Raw genomic sequence first — 19,680 nt, forward strand, 5'->3', positions numbered from 1 at the left:
ATTGTAACAACAAAGAAAAAACTATATTAGATACATTGGAGCACTTATATAAAGGAAATATTAAAAGCTGAAGGCAGAAATGGACATGAATACAATAACAGAAAGGACTTTGGGCATCCCTGGTAGTCCAGTGGTTAAGAATATGCCTCCCAATGCACGGAACACAGGTTTGATCCTTGGTCTGGTAAGGTCCCACATGCTGCAGGGCAGCTAAGCCCATGTACCAGAACTACTGAGCCTGCACTCAAGAGCCCACAAGCCACAACTGCTGAGCCCATGCTCCGAGAGCCTGTGCTCTGCAACAAGAGGAGCCACTGTAATGAGAAGCCCACGCCCTGCAACTAGAGTAATCCCCATTCACCACAACTACAGAAAGCCCATGTGCAGCAACAAAGACCCAGCATAGCCAAAAATAAATAAGTAAATAAATATTTTTTAAAATAATAGAGGACTTCAATACTCTACATTCAATATGAATAAATAACCCAGACAAAATTAATAAAGAAACAGCAGATATGACCAACACTATAGACCAAATCACCCTAACAGACATATATATAACACTCCATCCAACAGCAGCAAAACAGACATTCTTCTCAAGTGTGCACAGAACACCCTGCAGGAGAGACCATGTGCAGACCCACAAAACAACAATTTAAGACTGTAATCATATTAAGTATCATCTCCAACTACAAGGGCATAAAATTAGAAAAATAGGAAAGAAACTGGAAAATTCACAAATGGTCTTGAATAATCAGGAAGTCAAAGAAGAAAGAGAAAGCAAAGAAAATACCTTGAGTCAAAGGAAAATGGGAAACACAACATATCAAAATTTAAAGGACAAAAGAATTTCTAAGAAAGATGGTTATACTGATAAATGCCCTAAAAAAAAGATTTCAAAAGAACAACCTTTGAAGGTTTTTACACAACAAAGAACTATAAAAAGAATAAAAAAGCCCAAACTTGGCAGAAGGAAGGAAATACTAAAGATAGAGCAGAAACCAATGATTCAGACCCTAGAAAAACAAGAGAAAAGACCAACAAAGAGTTGTTTATTTGAAAAGAGAAAATTAACACACCTTTAAGTAGACTAAAAAAAAAAACTCAAAATTGCAAATCAAAGAGGAAACATTACCAATGATATCACAGAAATATAAAGGCTCATAAGAGACTATAATGGATAACTATATGCTAATGAACTGGACAACCTAGAAGAAATGGATCAGTTCCTAGAAACATGAAACACAGCAAAACTGAATAATAAAATAGAAAATCTGAACAGACTAATAACAGAATAAGGAGAATGAATCAGCAATCAGAAAGTTCAAAAACAGAATGTGTCATCAGTGAATTCTACCAAATATTTAAAGAAAAATTAACACACAAATCCTTCTTAAACTAATCCCAAAAACCAAAGGGGGGGAACACTTGCAAACTCACTTTATGAGGCCAACCTTATCCTGCTACCAAAGACAGACAAGTTCACTACAAGAAAATTACAGAACAATACCCCTGATGAGTGTATATATAAAAACCCTCAATAAAGTACCAATAAACATAATTAAACAGCATATTAAAAGGACCATACACCATGATCAAGTGGGATTTATACCTGTGATGCACGGATAGTTCAAAATGTGCAAATCAATAAAGATGATACACAACATTAACAGAATAGAGGTTAAAAATCATATGATCATCTCAATAGTTGCAGAAAATGCACATGACAAAATTCAACATCAGTTCAGTTGCTCAATCGTGTCCGACTCTTTGCAAGTCAGTATACATTCATAATAAAAACTGACAACAAATTAGAAATGCAACAGGTTTTTGTATATTTGTTTTTAACCCTGTAAATTTGTTCATTTATTATTTCTAATAGTATTTTGGTGGCATTTTTTACTACTAGAAATAATAAATGAATAAAGTTGCAGGGTAAAAAAATCAATATACAAAAACCTGTTGCATTTCTATACACTAACATTGAGCTAAGAGAAAGAGAAATTACAGAATCAATCCACTTTACAATCACATCAAAAAAGAATAAAAGACTTAGGAATAAATTTAACCAAGGAAATGAAAGATCTGCATACTGAAAACTACAAAACATTGAAAAAACAAATTAAAGAAGATACAAATAAATGGAAAGATATTTCATGTTCATGGGCTAGAAGAACTGATATTGTTAAAATGCCCATTCTACCCAAAGCAATCTACATATTCAATGAAATCCTATAAAAGTTCCAATGGTACCTTTCATAGAAACAGAAAAAGTAATCCTAAAACTTACATGGAACCACAGAAGACCATAAATGGCCAAAGCAATATGAAAAAATTCAACAAAACTGGAGTTGTCATATTTTATGATTTCTATTACAGAAATTCTGAGTCCTATTACAAAGCTAGAGTAATCAATACAGGAACACCCTGGCATAAAAAGAGACACGTAGACCAATGAGACAAAATAGGCCAGAAATAAACCTTCATGTATACAGCCAATTAACCTCTGACAAGAACGTCAAGAATACAAAACAGGGAAAGACAGTCTCTTCAGTCAAGGATATGAGAAAAACTAATATCCACATGCAAAATAATGAAACTGGACAAAAATCAACTCAAAATGGATTAAAGATTTAAATCTAAGACCTGAAACCAAAAAACTCCTAGAAGAAGAAACAGGAAAAGCTCCTAGACACTGGCCTTGGCAATGATTTTTTAGATGTAACACCAAAACCACATGTAACAAAAGCGAAAATAAACAAGTGGTGTTCCATGAAACCAAAAATCACACCAAAGAGTCAACAGAAAAGGCAACCTTGGAATGGGAGAAAACAACTGCAAAGCATGAGAGATTAATGTCCAAAATATATAAGGAACTCATATAAATTCAATAGCAAAAACAAAACAAAACAAAACTACAGACCTAGAAGACAAACTTCTGGTTACCAAAGGGGAAAAACTGGGGTGAAGGATAAATTGGGAGTTTGGGATTGACATATACATACTACCATATTCAAAATAGATAACCAACAAGAACCTACTGTATAGCACAGGGAATCTTGCTCAATATTCTGTAATGACCTAAATGGGAAAAGAATTTGAAAAAGGATGCATATATATGCATAATTGATTCAGTTTGCTGTATACCTGACACTAATACAACATTATAAATCAACGATAGTACAATATAAAATAAAAACTTTATTTTTAATGGGCAAAAGATCTTAGACATTTGTCCACGGAAGACATACAAATGGCCAAAAGGTAAATGAAAAGGTGCTCAATATCACTTTTTATCAGAGAAATGCAAATCAAAACCACAAGAAGATGTCACCTTATACCTGTTAGGAAGGCTTTTATCAAAAACAAAACCAAGGTAACAAGTGAAGATATGGAGAAAAGGTTACTCTTGTGCTCTGTTGAGAGGAGTGTAAACTGGTAAAGCCACTATGTAAAGAGTATGGAAGTTTCTCAAAAAATTAAAACTAGAATTATCATATGATATAGTAATCCCAATCTTGAGTATTTAGCCAAAGGAACTGAAATCTGGATTTTGAAGATACACCTGCATTCCCATGTTCACTGCAAAATTATTCACAATAGTTAAAGTACAGAAATACCTAAATGTCCATCAACAAACTGATTAAGAAAACTTGGTATATACAAAAAACAGAACACATAGTGTATCACTCCTATGACTAAAGACACCTGGTAAATAAAACACGGGTGTGTTCCTGACAAAGTATATAAATGCATCTCTTTATAAATTTCAGTTCAATTATTAGTCTATACTTCAGACACATTCACATGAGGGGAAAAACAGACAAGAAAGAACTTTTGTAGACTATCTATCAAGACTATATATACTCTCTGTTGTCAATTTTTCATCTCAATCATGTAAAAGTAGCTGGGTATGAAAATGTTAAATCTAATCTCAACCATTATTAACAGTTCTTATAGAGTTCATTTCCATGTAGGTAATGAAAATTTTCTATTCCATTCCTTCACTGTTAGTAATCATCTGTATAGCTTATTCTAAATTTAAGCCTTTGTCGATTAATTCAATTAAAGCAGAAAATAAGATTTGTGTAATTTTATCATTTTTAAACTGTATCTTAAATATCTAAAATGTCCTAACTTTTATTAATACCTTTTATCACAACAGCTTCATCAGTATAGAGGTAGTCCAAAATAACTTTCAGTATGTCAGAATGTATTGGCATTTCCAGAGCTGCACAACTGGAAGCCTAAATAAAAGTAAAACAATTAATTTTCAACTACAAAATAACACTACAATCTGATTGAGGTGATCACTATGAAAAACTTTCAACAGGAATCACATCAAATGCAAAAAAATATAATGTTAAAACACAAAGCTAAAATGAGATACATTTAATTTTAAAATGCCTTGTAACATGAAAAAGAATCAAGAAAATCTGAGAAAAAAGAAACAAACTGGTATTGCAAATATAACTCCAAACAATAATGGAGAATTCATTTAAGTAATTATTTTGCAACAACTTTAATTTCAAAACACTGCTATTTTCCAGCCAATTTAAGCATAAATAAAGTCAATACAAAAGAAAAACTGAGTTAAAAATTTTTTTAAATTTCTTTAGTATATAATTTCCCAAAAATATAAAGCATAATTAGCAGCCTATGTGGTTTCTACTTAAATCTTACCTCAATCCATGAGCTACTCAGCATACTATGAAAATATTCTGAAAGAAAAAAAAAAATTCAATTAAGAATAGGCAACAATACCAAAACAAATAAATCTGCAACCAACAAAAAGTACACCTACCAAGTCTAGCACAAAGAACACATTTATGACAAGGAAATTCCTTTCCATCCACTGATTTCATGGTCACATCACATAAAAATGAACTGGAAAAAAAAAGTTTAATTGAAGCAAAAGCAATTTTAGGATTTGTCTTAACTTTTGATTTTCTCCTAATTAAAGGTGGCATATAACAAACAACTTGAGGGTATACATACAAATAAAATATTTTATCTCCTTCCACTTTAGGGAAAAAAATAAGGCCTTATAACGAAGATAGTATTTGTAAAAGGAACTGTGTACAGACAAATATTCAAAAAAGTCTTCCTTCTAATTTTCCTTTTTCAATACAGGCCAGGTGCTGATTAATATGACACTAAGGGGCATGACAGTCAAAGGTCATTAATTCACTTATTTGTACAACCTATTTTGTGCTAAGCACAGTCTATATACAACCAGGTTTTTCTCTAAAATTTTCTACCTACAAGAGACAAATACCTAAAAATAAAAACTTTTAATAATAAACATATTTAGAATAATATACTTATTACGGAACAAAATTATACTAAAGGAAATAATCTTCATAATGATGAAGAGAAGAGGCATAATTATTTTGGTTTCTGGGTTAACATCATTACCTATTTATTAAAAAAATACAAAATTTAGGAAATTTTTTTTTAATTCTTTATTAGAGAGTAATCAGAAAAAAAAAAAATGAACTCTATGTCTTACTGAGCAGTTAACATTTTATCCATTTGCCTCAATAATTCTCCAGCATTTCCAGACATGAAAAAGATTAATAAAGGTAACAGGGTATCCACATACACATTTTGCTGCATACATGTATAAATAAAGAGAGCTCTATTTCCAGTTAGGGCCCCAAAATCTAGAGATGAAAAGTTTATCTTCATTTCCTAACTTACCATTTTTTCTGATTTAGCTTTGGTTTACTACCAGTTTTCTTGGCAATGATACTAATTTCTTCATTTTCATATCTGACTCCATCTAACCTATCAAGGATAAAAAGTAACAATTGGTGACTATATTCCCCTACCAAAACAACAAAAATCCAACAAATGAGCCCGCATCTAAACATGATTATATAATTTGTATCACCTAGAAGAGTATCTCAGCAAACCCCTACTCTGTGATAAAGCAGTCATACAGTGTCCTTCAATTTTACTTAGTATTTAAAATGTGTTAAACATCATTACTGACAAAAAAAACAAGTGAAAGCTACAACACAAAACCCTTCATGGTTTCAATTAGAAAACATGATAAACTCTCCTCCCTTGGCTCCTGCCCCGCAACTAAGGTTATACTGCCACAGGCAACATAAATACCTTAAAAATAGAGAACTCCAAAAAATCTGGTTTGTTAATATGACAAATATTGTCAGGCATTGTACACATGCTTTATGACCAAACTACACCAATAACATAAGGTAAATATTATCCCTCTCATTTTATCTACTGAGAAACTGAGGTTCAAGAAGTAAGAAATTTGCCCTAGGCTGGTTACAGTGGAGCTAAGAGGCACATATAGGTCTAATTCCAAAGACAGTACTCTTTCTAGAATATGACACTGCCTGCCACTCCAGATCCCTGTTACAGAGACACCATGAGAGTTCAAATCCATGAACAGCCTTTCTATCCTTTAATGTTTTAATCCAGGGAATCCTAGAGATAGCTTTAGTAGAAAACAGAGAAACAGGTCCCTGAAAAGAAAGAAACAGATCCAAACAGAAAGGGGAGGGGGAGAGAAAAGGAGAGAGAGAGGGAAAGTGAAGGAAAGAGAAAAGAAAAGGAAGATGAGGAGAGGATGGAGGAGGGGATGGAGATGGGTGGGGAGGGGAAGAGAAGGACCAAGATCAGCAGCAGGAGCAAAGCAAAGCTGAGCAGGGATAAAAAAAAAAAAAAAGAAGCAGAATTTCTAAAAGGAAGGCATAATGAGGTACATGAATAGATACTAAGGAGGAGTCATACCTACTACTTAAATTACTGAAACCAAATTTCTTTGCGACATTTTGCAACATTTTTACAGGATCCTCTTCCCCAACACTTTTTACTTTTTTGGAAGATTTGGATTTACTCTTCTGCTTTTCACTAATTGTATGAGCTTGATTACTTTTGTAAGCTTCAAATGCTGACTTCTGATTATCTTCATGGGAATTCATTTTATTCGAATGACAATTTGGAGTGCCTGGATATCCTTCTGGTTTTCTGTTTAAATTTAGTCTTGGTTTGAAGCCATGAGTTAAAAAGTCACAAGTATCTGTGTATATAAACTGCAAAAGGTATTCAAACAGGTCAGGATGAACCTTCTCTACCACAAAGAGATGGCAGCCTGCAGAATCTTCATCTTTCCGGTACACATCTGTGAAGTCTAATGCGGTACCATCCGAAAGAAACAATTTCTGGAAAAAGTCAGAACGCACTGCCAAAATATATTTATGTGCAGGGAAGAGTCTACTGCCAACTTGAAATGTCACATCATGGATGTTGTCCATTTCATCCGTTTCCCTCAACAGCTTGCCAAACTCCTCAAAAAAGGATGAGGAGGACACAGTTGGAATTTCATAAAGGCTAGAAATGAAACAAAAATTATTTTTACCTTCAAAATAATGAAAAAAAAAAAAGAAAACACAAAAAACCAAGAGCATCCCTAGGCAATTTTCCTTAAAGTATAATTTCATTTTTACTTATTAAACTTAGAAAATCTTTCATTTGACATTTCCAATAAGAATATTGCATCTTATTCCAATAAGAATAAGACATTTCCAAAAGAATAATTTTAGATACCCTTTAAATATTTTCTGTTCCTTTATGTATTTTATTTCCCCTCAACTAACATGATAAGAATTAAGTTTTCCTTTGAAAGGAGAGTTTTCTGTTTCTATAGGGAAACACTAGAACATAAATTGGAATGACTTTTGGAGAAATTTTTTAAATGTATTTTTAAAAGTATTACTAAAAACATTCAAAAAGAGTACAGTACAGTGTTCAACCTTTTCCTGTTTTATATTCTTTCATGTCACAAGTGGAGAATATATACAGAACAGCAAATAAATACTTTAGGTCCCAGATCCCAGAATAAGTTAGCAACTCAAGGAAATAAAGATAAATATACACACATACCTCAGTCCATACCCCTGGTTCTTTCAGAACTGTAAGCACGCAATCATACCTTCCCAATGTACGTTTCACTCTTCCTCGGTAGGGTGACCAACTCCCCTGGTCTGCCTGGGACTGAGCAGTTTCCCAGGAGAGGAAACTTTCAGTGCTCAAGGTGGGACAGACCTGGGCAAACCAGGAGGAATCCTGTGTCTAGGACTTTTTACCCTCTTCAGTAAGACCCTTGATATTTATCTTAAACCTGTCATCTCTGTACTAATGTGACAGAAGATGTGCACTGAGATTCACAATGCCCTCCACATGACTCTACACTACTCGTCTATCATTTCCCACTGTACTCAATGGTCAGAAATTTTTGTAAACTATGTAACAAATATTTATATTTCTCAAAATCTGAGAACCTACAGGACATCATGAAGTACCAAAGACATGAATAAATTCTGTGTGCTATGTACATATTACCTTCAATATTTTCAATAAATATCCATTTACAAGCTAAAACAAACACTCATAACTTCCAATAGAACAAATTCCACCTTTGAGTTAACCTAGTAATAGGATTATATGTCTGAAGTCTCTACAAGACTTGACAACAGCTATTCAATTAAATTTGTACCAGGAGCTAATGAAAACAAAAGAAAACCCAATGACTGTTCCTTCTAAAAATGAAATTTAATATAGACAAGTGTACATTTACCTTGTTTTAGGATCTGACTGCAAGACTGCAAAGTTGCATCCACTTGGATCTGTGCTGACACTAACAGCTCTATGGGCAAAAGTAAGTTTCTCAAGTCGAATTCTTTCATATACACTATTTATATCAGAGACACAAGACACATCTGGTGAGGAATTATGAAGGTTTGATAAAATCTCTGCTAAAAAGAAAAAAATAAGCTTTCATTAATCAAGGCTTTATTAAAACTGTTAAAACGATTTAGGAGTAAATGGAATAGAAAAACAATTAGAACAGAGAAATCTTTTGTCTGTGTTAAGTCCTTTTGAAGAACTACATCTTCTCTCTCTTCAACATAATTTACACCCTATATATATTTGTCTGAGAAGAAATTTTGGTGGGTCAATTCTCAATTATTCATGATTTTTTTTTAATTTTCTTTTTTTTTCAGTTACTCATGGTTTTGTCCTCCACACTGCAACCAAAGTTGTCTAAAAGGCAAATACAATGTCTATACTACCTTTAAAAATTCCTCAGCTTCCATTAAAAATGTCATTTGCTTCCTCCCTTCTTCTCCTCCTTCCTTCCATTTATTCAGCAGATATCTGAATGACCACATGTGCTATGGTGACATAGTGTTTTTCAGTGTAGCCCTAGTAATACTGTAGTAAACAAGATAGATAGCATGCCTCTACACTCTTGGAGTATACAATCAAGCAGAGAAGACAGATGTTAAACAAATGATTTTATCAGTACAAGTCAGATCAAGGATATGAAAGAAAAATATGGCATGTGCGTGCAAGTAAATGTTTCTGCCTGTAGTATGAAAAATGTTTAAAGTAAATAAAGACAAAGAGATCACTGACAAAACTAAGAGTCGAGAAAAAGAATAAACACTTAAGACTGAGGTTGTAGCAAAGAAACTAGAGAAAGTGGAGATTTCAAAAATATTTGAGATGGAAGTGACAAAACTTGGTGACCAATCGGCTATAGAGGGTGAGGGAAAATGGGGTGTGAAAGATAGCCGTTTACTTAAAAAACACTGAAAAGCAGACACATAAGCATGAGAACGTGAATTCAGTTTTAGACCACGAATTATGACTAAGACACAATTCTAAGGACTCCAACACAAGTCAAAATGCCTCTGGTTACTCTCAAATTCACTCTCTTTTATTCACAGGGATTTACTAATCTTCCTGACACTCAGTTATTCCAATTTCTATGTTCTTAAAAGACTTATTATGTGCAAATTAGTATCTGTCTCCATGAACTGCAAATATTTGTAAATGTATCTATTGCCCCTACAAACTTGTGACTGTCTGAGAACAGGGGCCCATCTTACATATTTTTGTATCATTAAAACCTAGCCCTATATCCAGCACATAGTAAATATACCTTAAATGTTTACAGACTTGTGTAATCTATAAAGAAATAAATACTACAAATCAATTAACTATCCAAAAATCATTCCTTTGTGGCTTTATAATTTTGAAGAATATGTTTATAATTTCCTGAGTAATTATAAATGTTCTTTATGTATCTTTTAGCATATAATAACTGATTTGTTCACTCAATAGATGACTTAATGAGGGAAGGAAATATGCTGAATGCTAATGATTACAAAGAAACCTTGATTTCACTGTGAGGATATAATGACTATATATCATGGTCCTTGCCATCTTATGATAGGAGACCAACATTAGAAAAATTAATCACAAAGATAAATATATAAAAACAAGTAAAAATAAGCTACAAGATAAAAATACAAAGAGAACATCAAAAGTTAAACAGGGTAACCAAGTTTAAATAATTGGTAAAAACATCTCTGATGAAGCATAAATTAAGCTGAGATGTGAAAATCAGAAAAGGCCCTGGGACTAACCACAACTGGACAAGACTGAATACCTGAAGGTCAGAGTGTCTGGAGTGGTAATGAGAGGGAGAGAACTCAAGAGGAATTCAGAGATGCAGACAAGGGTCAGAGCAGGAGCCTTGTAGGCCATGTTCAAGAAGTGAGGAAACCATCAAAAAGTTTTTAAACACAGGTAAATTGGGATCAGATCTTAAAAGCTCACTCTGGTAAGAGAATAAATAAAAAGAAACGAGTTGAAAAAAGGAAACATTTTTTCCAGTGACCATTTGATGTGACTTGGGCTAGGGTGGAAGGAATGAGATGTGAAGAGGTCAATGAATTCTACTTTTTCTGGAAGGAAAAAAAAAAAAATCAACAGATTACTAACTATGGATGAAAGAAAAAAGCTACTACTAGAGTTTAAAAAAAAAACAATGTTAAGCAATCCACAAGTTTGTAAATTCATAGTCAGAAAATAAAAAATGAACTATATAATGTAATGAATAACTCCTATTTTCCATGCTAGCATCTTAAAGCTCTCCTTTATATTCATCAAGAAATGAATAAAACTTGCCTCCAATTATTCAGTAATTGTTTAATAAAGCGACCTGTAAGTTTTAAAATTCTCAATGAATATTAAAACCTTATTCTTCCTGTAATCTTCCTCTAAATCCTAAAATACCTTATAAAAGTTTCATTTTATATATTCAAAAAACAAAACAAAACAAAAAACCCCCCAAAACACCCCCGAAGCATAAGCCACTCAATTCTCATTTTGGGGAGAGGGGGATAAAAAGGAATTTGGAAGATTGTTCAAATCTACCAAAAAACCAAAGTTTTTTGTTGTTTTTTGTTTTTAATTTTATACTGCCCTGTCCCTAGAGCCAAGACTAGAGATTAGCAATACTCTGCCTCTGTTACTGATGGGAATGTACCATGATTTCAGGGCATACTAACAGATATAAGGTTGAAAATTTAGGATTTAAGTGGATTAAATTCCCTTTGTTTACCTGCACACAGACAAACCAAAAAATCAAAAGAAGAGATATAGAGGTAAAACCTAGTAACATTTGTCAGTTAAACCTAATAACAAGTAAGTACAAAATTAAACATTAGCCAGAAGGTACTTTTACATGCCATTTACATATATGAACTAACCTTTCTTTTCAGAACTCTTTCTTTTTTCTTCAAACCATTTCCCTCTAAATCCCTCTCCATCTTGTGTGACAAAAAGAATTTCATTTCTACTTAAAGCAATATCAGAAATGAAGACTTGGCGTGGATAAGCCCATCGACACTGCTTCATAGAACTGTTGACAGATCTCCAGCAAAATACCTAAGATAAAACCAAATTACAGTGGAACAGAAAGCAATATAGCATCTGAACAACCAAAAAATGAAATCAACAGATCTTATCTCAAAAACTAAGAGCTCTCAGTATGCTCCAATGTTCATTTTTCCATAGTATAAGATATATATATATAAAAGCCATGATGGTGTATCTTTCAGAAAATACATCAAGCAAACATGAAGCATTAAAAATGTTTCAAAGACACTTCTCTTAAGAAGTAATGTTCAGTGTTACTCATGTGGAGCAAACATATACTACAATGTTTAGCATACAATATGCTAAAGAAAACCAAATTCTTAATGCTAAAACTTGAATGTCAGACTTAAGAGTAATATTTACAAGAAGAATGAAAACCACCCTACAAAAATCCGAACTTTACTCTCAAGGGGAACAAAAAAAGATGTCTACACAACTCAAGTAAAACAAAATCTCAGAGACAGAACAATCATCACAGAATTCAGCAGCTTCCACATCGTTCTGTCAGCCTTAGTGCTCCCGAGAAATGGCCAAGGGGCTGCTACTCGAGGACTGAGAATGACAAGAGACCAGGCGCTGGGCTTTCCAATCCAGCTCTACCTAGAGCAGCAAACCTTTTTTTCATCTACACCATAGACAGGCATTCCAAGCACGATTTCATTTGAAAAATTACTACTACTGATCTTGAAAAGCTCAATCTCCTCATAATTAAGAATCTTAAAGCACAGAATGGTATCTGCCAAGGTCACTCAAGTTATGTACACAAAATATAGACTGTACTGATCAGCTGATACTATCAGAGCTTGTCCTGTCATTTTTAAAGTTATTAATTTTACAGGAAGTAAGTATCCACATGTATAAACAAGCTAGATCTCTATTACTGTACATGAACTATATCCCAAAGTCAAATGTTTTTAATATTCAACTTTTTAAATGTAATTCTATGCCTCTGCTTCCTTCTTTTACTACAAATTAGATCTCTAATTCTTAAAGATAGTTCCCTCAAATAAAATGATCAATCACAGAAGATTTATTCCTATAATGTACCAGTAGGTGGAGTTTTATGATTAATTCTTCAGTTTCTAAAATGTCAATTTTTATAGCAATTTATAAAACCTCAATACACTTATTGTATATTTTTATTTTATAAACAAAAAGCAGATAGCAATCGGTTTTTCCAGTCACAGTGTAAAACTTATTCAGTGTTTCTAATGTATAATGCTATGCTAAGTCACTTCAGTCGTGTCCGACTCTGTGCGACCCCATAGACGGCAGCCCACCAGGCTCCCCCGTCCCTGGGATTCTCCAGGCAAGAACACTGGAGTGGCTTGCCATTTCCTTCTCCAATGCATGAAAGTGAAAAGTGAAAGTGAAGTCGCTCAGTCGTGTCCGAACCTCAGGGACCCCATGGACTGTAGCCCACCAGGCTCCTCCGTCCATGGGATTTTCCAGGCAAGAGTACTGGAGTCGGGTGCCATTGCCTTCTCCGCTAATGTATAATACATATTTTTAATTGACAATTTTATCAAAGAAATGAAAATTATAACTCTATTTACTTAAATGAAAAGAGACGAGAGGCTTTTTTTTTTGGCTGCACTAGGTGGCACACAGGATCTTAGTTCCCTGCTGCTGAGTCACTTCAGTCATGTCTGACTCTGTGCGACCCCACAGACAGCAGCCCATCAGGCTCCCCAATCCCTGGGATTCTCCAGGCAAGAACGCTGGAGTGGGTTGCTATTTCCTTCTCCAATGCATGAAAGTGAAAAGTGAAAGTGAAGTCGCTCAGTCATGTCCGACTTTTATCGACCCCATGGACTGCAGCCTACCAGGCTCCTCCGTCCATGGGATTTTCCAGGCAAGAGTACTGGAGTGGGGTGCCATTAGTTCCCTGACCAGGGATCAAACCTATGCTCCCAGCACTGGGACTGTTGAGTCTTAACCACTTGACTGCCAGGGAAGTCCCAGAGATTCTTTATATAGAGATCCAGAAATACATATATTTTCTATATGACAGTTATAATCTCGGTATATATAATATTTTGTGTACATTTAAGATCAAATTTGAGAGAAAATTTCTGATTATGTATTTTTAATACTGCCAGCTTAGTTTTTTACCTTTTTAAAAGAGTAGTTATATACCTCATATCTATATAATTCAATATCATTTTTGAATACTTGGTGTATATATCAAATAACTCATCAAATCCCTTACTTCTATTTTAAACACAACAAATGAAATTTTAAACTACAGTTTAACAAGGCAGTACTATGCAACCTGAAATGTCATACTTTCTTTGAAATACCAATTACTATTTCAAACCAATTAGTATTGGACATCAAAAACAAGTAGGGACAAAAACAAGTAGGGAAACAAGTCAGCAGGAATCCCTATCATAGCAACACAGTTTTACATTATCAGGTCCTCTACAGCTGTCAACTGAGAACAAGATTACTAAGCTTTTGCATAAATATATACTCACCCTTCCAGCTCCATCCATTGCAAGAATGCAAATTTTCTGACCCCCATTTTCTTTCAAATGTTCAGGATCAACTTTGTATTCCATATGCCCCCCAGATACAAGAACCTTTTTCAAGTTCAGTTGTCTGAATGAAAAAAAAAAAATTCTAGATGAATATGTTTGCTATACTATACAAGCTCAATTTTAAATAAATTACTATCAAACAATAATTTAGGGTGATTGCTGTGAAAGATAAAGTAAGTAAGGTGATTTGACCTTTGGTATCCTTAGTCCCTCCTTTTATGAGTTTCCCCTACACAATGACCATTTCTTTCTATGGCAAGTTGCTACCTACTCAGATATACACCCTATATATCTAAAACCCCATGTGCTAACATACACATTCTGCCCAGATTAAATAACTGGTAAAATGAAAAAGCTCCTATATATTATCTGCATTCTTAACAGAAAAAATTTAAACCTCAAAACGAAACAGAAATCCTTATTTCAAATATGGACAACTTTAAATAGATACAGCTACTATAAAAATAATTAGTATTGCTAATTTAATAACCCATCCACTAGTCAATTCATTACACATTTCATCATATGTACACATGTGATGCCTATGGCACTGTGTGAAACCCGGCTGCTACTACTCCAATGACTGTCCTCTCTTTCAGATATTTTTAAATGTTTAAAAATATTTTAACATTTTAACTTATAATATATTTTTATATTTTATTTTAAAAAAATAAAATAAAAATTTTTAAATATTTTTAAATGTTTTTCTTTTCAAAATTACTACTCTGTAACAAAAGAATTTTCTTAGGCAAAACTTGGATGTAACATATTTATGTAACTTAATGTTGTCAGGTTAAGTTTTATAAATGCAAAGCAAAAACAAATTCTTACATTCCATAAATCATCTCATGCTCAGAAAGAAACCTACATAACTCAGTTCTAAGAAACATGTTTGATCACATTTTCATATTTTTATAACTGAAATATGACCTTACAATTGGTAACTTTCCAACTGTTACACACAGAAGATAAGTTGTGTGTATTGACGGTTGACATCTTCTGTTCATAATGGTATCTGTTCATGAAGTTACCATCTCACTGACATTAGCAAAAGCACATTCTGTTGCATTTCAGTTCAAATCCCTGATTACTTTAAAAGTTGGATGGCTACTCTCTAGAATTCCTACACACGCCTACTCCCACTAACTGAGCTACTGTATCTGTTCAAAGATCTATTTCCCTACTTGTATTTATTACTACACTTATAATGAAATATGTAAAACCAACAAAATAGTAGTCTGAGAAGAACACTTTCTATAAAAGCATAATACTTTAAAATGACGCAACAAATATGACAGGCAAAAAATTACTGTCAAATCAGATATAGATTAAGCAACTATATTAAATACTGAAAATGTATGAAAAATATAGGATTCTGCCCTTAACTTACTTCATAATTGTTTTTTAAGCACTTGCTCCTTAAGTCGTTCAAAATGAAGAGAGAACATATTGCAAATATGGTTTATGCACAAAAGACAGAACTCCAGCTGACTCATTTATACTTAAACCTTAAGTTTTATAATTCCCTGCTTTAATTGACTTTTTGATTAGACAGCCAACTACTTGTTTACCACATGCTACTATAATATGTTATCAGATAAAAACTGGCTATACAAAAATATAAAAATACACCAATTAGGTATAAATACTTGGACTGAGCAGAGGGTACAGAATATGATTAACAATGTTTTAAAATAAATGTGTAATATATAAAGGCTATACATGAACCAAAGATGATTGCGTCACAAACCAAGAATTATGATTAATCTATTTCTGTGCACCTAAAGCATAAAAAAGGGAAACTTATAGGTCATATTTAACCATATGTTATCTTAATTCAGAAATACTCTTTACAACCCTACAAAGAACTTTTACATATATTTACTGAACATTTGCCAAAAGATTAAGATTATCATCTTAGGCAATTCAGTGTTCCCATTTGACACATCAGAGAATAACATAAAGCTGAAACTCAGATATTTGCTGGAAGAGCTGAATTATTAAGGTATGTTTCTTTCACAGAAATATACATACTTAGAAGCCAGCTTCTTGCACTGATAGTCTGCAAGTAAGTAAATATCTCCCTTTGTGGTAACACAGACAGTAGCCCCATCACTAGCAGCAACCAAAGACAGAGTGATGTCCTTATGATGAAGGGCAGAGACTTGACGAGGAGCAGTTACACACTTTTCTCCATTGGGATCTAGTAAATAACCTAAAAAATTACATAAGCAAACAAATCACAAAATATCCGTTTTAAGAACACAATTTATTTTTCAGATATTGTCATCCTGGATTTCTTACCCAGTTGTCCACCATTTAGTCCCATAGTGTAAACAGCCTCTCTAGTCCACAGCACAGTATGAAACCTGCCAGCTGCTACTCCAATGATTGTCCTTCCTTTCAGATACTTTGCCTGCATCTATTCAAAGACAAGTAAGGCTTCAGTTTATTATGTATCTATAAACTAACGGAATTTTGCACAAGATCTAGCAGACCAGGGTAGCAAATACAGGGCATACTTGCTGCCAGTAACCCCTTCATGTACTAAAGACAGTCATCACCAATAGATCTCAGCACTAATACTGACCCCAACTCCTCTTAGAACATAAGACATTTTGATGCAGCCACCTTAAATCAGCAGTTTTAACATATAAAAAACTTTACACAAACCATTAAACTTTTGTTAACAAGCAATATACACAACAGGCATTCTGGTTCTTATTAGAAAACATGGTACTTTTACATTTGACATATCCTGAGTCTCTTAACAGTAACACTGCTAACATTTTGAACCAGATGGTTGTTGTGGGGGACTGTGTCATAGGAGGTTTGGCAGCATCCCTGGCCTCTGTCCACCAGATGTCAGTACCACTAACCCCACCCCTACCCCCCAGTTGTAACAACTAAAACTGTCTCTAGACATTGCCAAATGGCTCTGGGGCACAAATCTGCCCTCACTTAAGAACACTGGATATGTCTGTAACAACCCAGAGCTCCAAGACAGCCAGACAAAGAGAATGAAATTGTGAGTAAAAGCTACCATTCCTAAAGAAGTCTAAAAAATGATTAAATATCTACACATTCCATAGTTGGTTGAGGAAAATGGATCTTCTAAGAAGTACCACAGATCGGAAACTACCTCTAATTATCTTGGAGTAATTACTATTGATTCACTAGCCATCCAGAATGTAAAAGCATTGGATTTTAAAGCTTTATTAATAATCATTTTAAATAATCATTTAATAATTGATTATTATTAATCTAATCATCTAATAATCATTTTAAATCCAGAGAATTAAACCAATGAAGAATTTTAATACCAGAATGCAAAATTTTATGAGTTGAAAACACACGTTATAGATGATTCTGCTGCTGCTGCTGCTGCTAAGTCGCTTAAGTCGTGTCCGACTCTGTGAGACCCCATAGACAGCAGCCACTAGGCTCCTCTGTCCCTGAGATTCTCCAGGCAAGAACAGTAGAGTGGGTTGCCAATCCCTTCTCCAATGCATGCATGCATGCTAAGTTGTTTCAGTCGTGTTGGACTCTGTGCGACGCTATGGACAGCAGCCCACCAGGCTCCTCTGTCCACGGGATTCTCCAGGCCAGAATACTGGAGTGGGCTGCCATTTCCTTCCCCAGTAGATGATTCTAGTAATATATTAATTTAAAGCCCCAGCCCTGAGGTCCTGTGTACTAGGTCCCTGAAGCTGAGGAAAGGCCACCTTCTGCTGGTAGTTGTACAACAGAAAAAGGGACAACAGAACACAGAACAGTGGCTTTCAGGCTTATGTTCCCTCAAATAGACTTGCCAGGTGTGACTTCTGCACCGAGACAGATTGACCATGAAGCCAATAAGCTTAAGCTTCTGGGGACCTCATGTGCATGGCCCATTTTTAACTTATAAAAAATTCGTGTGTTTTTTTTTTTAAGGAGGGCCTCAAAATTAAGCTTCAAACCCCAAATATCTGGATCCCCCTCCGCAAAATATCTGGATCCTCCTCTGTAAAATATCTGGATCCCCCTCTGCTTGTGACCACTTGTAATTTGAATCAAAGGCAGTTTGCTGCCTAATATCCCAAGTGCTTTCCTTCTTTCTCACTCCAAACAAATTTTAATTTGTACTATGCTCAATTTCTCCTGTGAAAAATAAAATATATACCATTGAAGAAACATATACCATTGACTATAGGTAAAATAAGTTGCTCTTATCAACACCTTCTATCTTTTTGTCCATATAGGTTTTATGGCAATGGTCACATTATTGTTTAAAAAAGAAAAGTTTACCTGTCTGGGTACATTACAACTGGAAGGCGGAGGAATGAGTCCTAATTGATGAAAAATATTTAGACCAAATGTATAAACACATCCATCTTCAGTTAATACAACAGTATGATCCTTAGCAGCCGCTACTTGAGAACAATTATGACCACTCAGTCCTTCCACAAGCCTAGGGACCTACAAAATAAAATTAACTTTGAAATATTACATTAACCATTTATATAAAATATACAAATAGAATCTGAGGATATTATATCCCAAATGACATGACTGCTATATGGCTGAAGGAGGGGGATAAATTTAATAGGACATGGGCATTGCTTTATAAATAAAATACAAAATCCCAGTAAGACATTTTAATAAAACAACTGGATTCGATAAATGATTTTGAGCCCTTATCATACATCGTACACCAAGTGCAAATTTGTTTGGTCTGAACAAAGGGTGTTCTTTAACCAAAGTATTCACTGGTGGAGTGAAGCAATAAATGAAAATACAGGAATCAACACAGCCCTTCAATGAAAACCAAACAATATTATATTCCTTTAAAGTCATCTCTTCTGGGTTCAAATCTTAATCCAGCCATTTACCAGGTGCTGCTGCTACTGCTAAGTCACTTCAGTCATATCTGACTCTGTGCGACCCCATAGACGGAAGCCCAGCAAGCTCCTCTGTCCCTGGGATTCTCCAGGCAAGAACACTGGAGTGGCTTGCCATTTCCTTCTCCAATGCATGAAAGTGAAAAGTGAAAGTGAAGTCGCTCAGTCGTGTCCGACTCTTAGCGACCCCATGGACTGCAGCCTACCAGGCTCCTCTGTCCGTGGGATTTTCCAGGCAAGAAAAAGTACTGGAGTGGGGTGCCATTGCCTTCTCTGCATTTACCAGCTATTTGATATCAAAGGAATCTCTTAACTTCTCTCATTTTCTTCATCTGAATGCAAAATAATAATAGTATTTTGGATGATAATAAGATCAATATAAGGAGTAAATGAGTTGGTAAGTGCAAAACAACCATCTCTGGCTCAGAGTAAACAACTGATAAATGAGTACTATTATTACTATTGTCATTATGTATAAAATGAGGATAATA

At 34.3% G+C, this 19,680-nt stretch overlaps 1 protein-coding gene across 2 annotated transcripts in view; it reads right to left on the reverse strand.

The window, feature by feature from the left end:
• IBTK (inhibitor of Bruton tyrosine kinase) overlaps positions 1-19,680 on the reverse strand; it is a 94,961-nt gene that overhangs the window by 48,334 nt on the left and 26,947 nt on the right. Inside the window, exons 6-16 of one of the 2 annotated variants that reach the window (XM_061427292.1) lie at positions 18,597-18,767; positions 16,614-16,731; positions 16,344-16,524; positions 14,247-14,370; positions 11,598-11,775; positions 8,612-8,786; positions 6,766-7,365; positions 5,704-5,790; positions 4,805-4,887; positions 4,684-4,721; positions 4,151-4,247 (exon numbers count right to left, since the gene is read on the reverse strand). In XM_061427292.1, coding sequence (XP_061283276.1) covers positions 4,151-4,247; positions 4,684-4,721; positions 4,805-4,887; positions 5,704-5,790; positions 6,766-7,365; positions 8,612-8,786; positions 11,598-11,775; positions 14,247-14,370; positions 16,344-16,524; positions 16,614-16,731; positions 18,597-18,767 — 1,852 coding nt within the window. Of the gene's footprint in view, positions 1-4,150; positions 4,248-4,683; positions 4,722-4,804; positions 4,888-5,703; positions 5,791-6,765; positions 7,366-8,611; positions 8,790-11,597; positions 11,776-14,246; positions 14,371-16,343; positions 16,525-16,613; positions 16,732-18,596; positions 18,768-19,680 lie in introns of both variants that reach the window. The other variant, XM_061427291.1, reaches the window with a different exon arrangement.

This window comes from Bos javanicus, chromosome 9 (genome assembly GCF_032452875.1).
Source record: "Bos javanicus breed banteng chromosome 9, ARS-OSU_banteng_1.0, whole genome shotgun sequence".
NCBI lineage: Eukaryota > Metazoa > Chordata > Mammalia > Artiodactyla > Bovidae > Bos > Bos javanicus.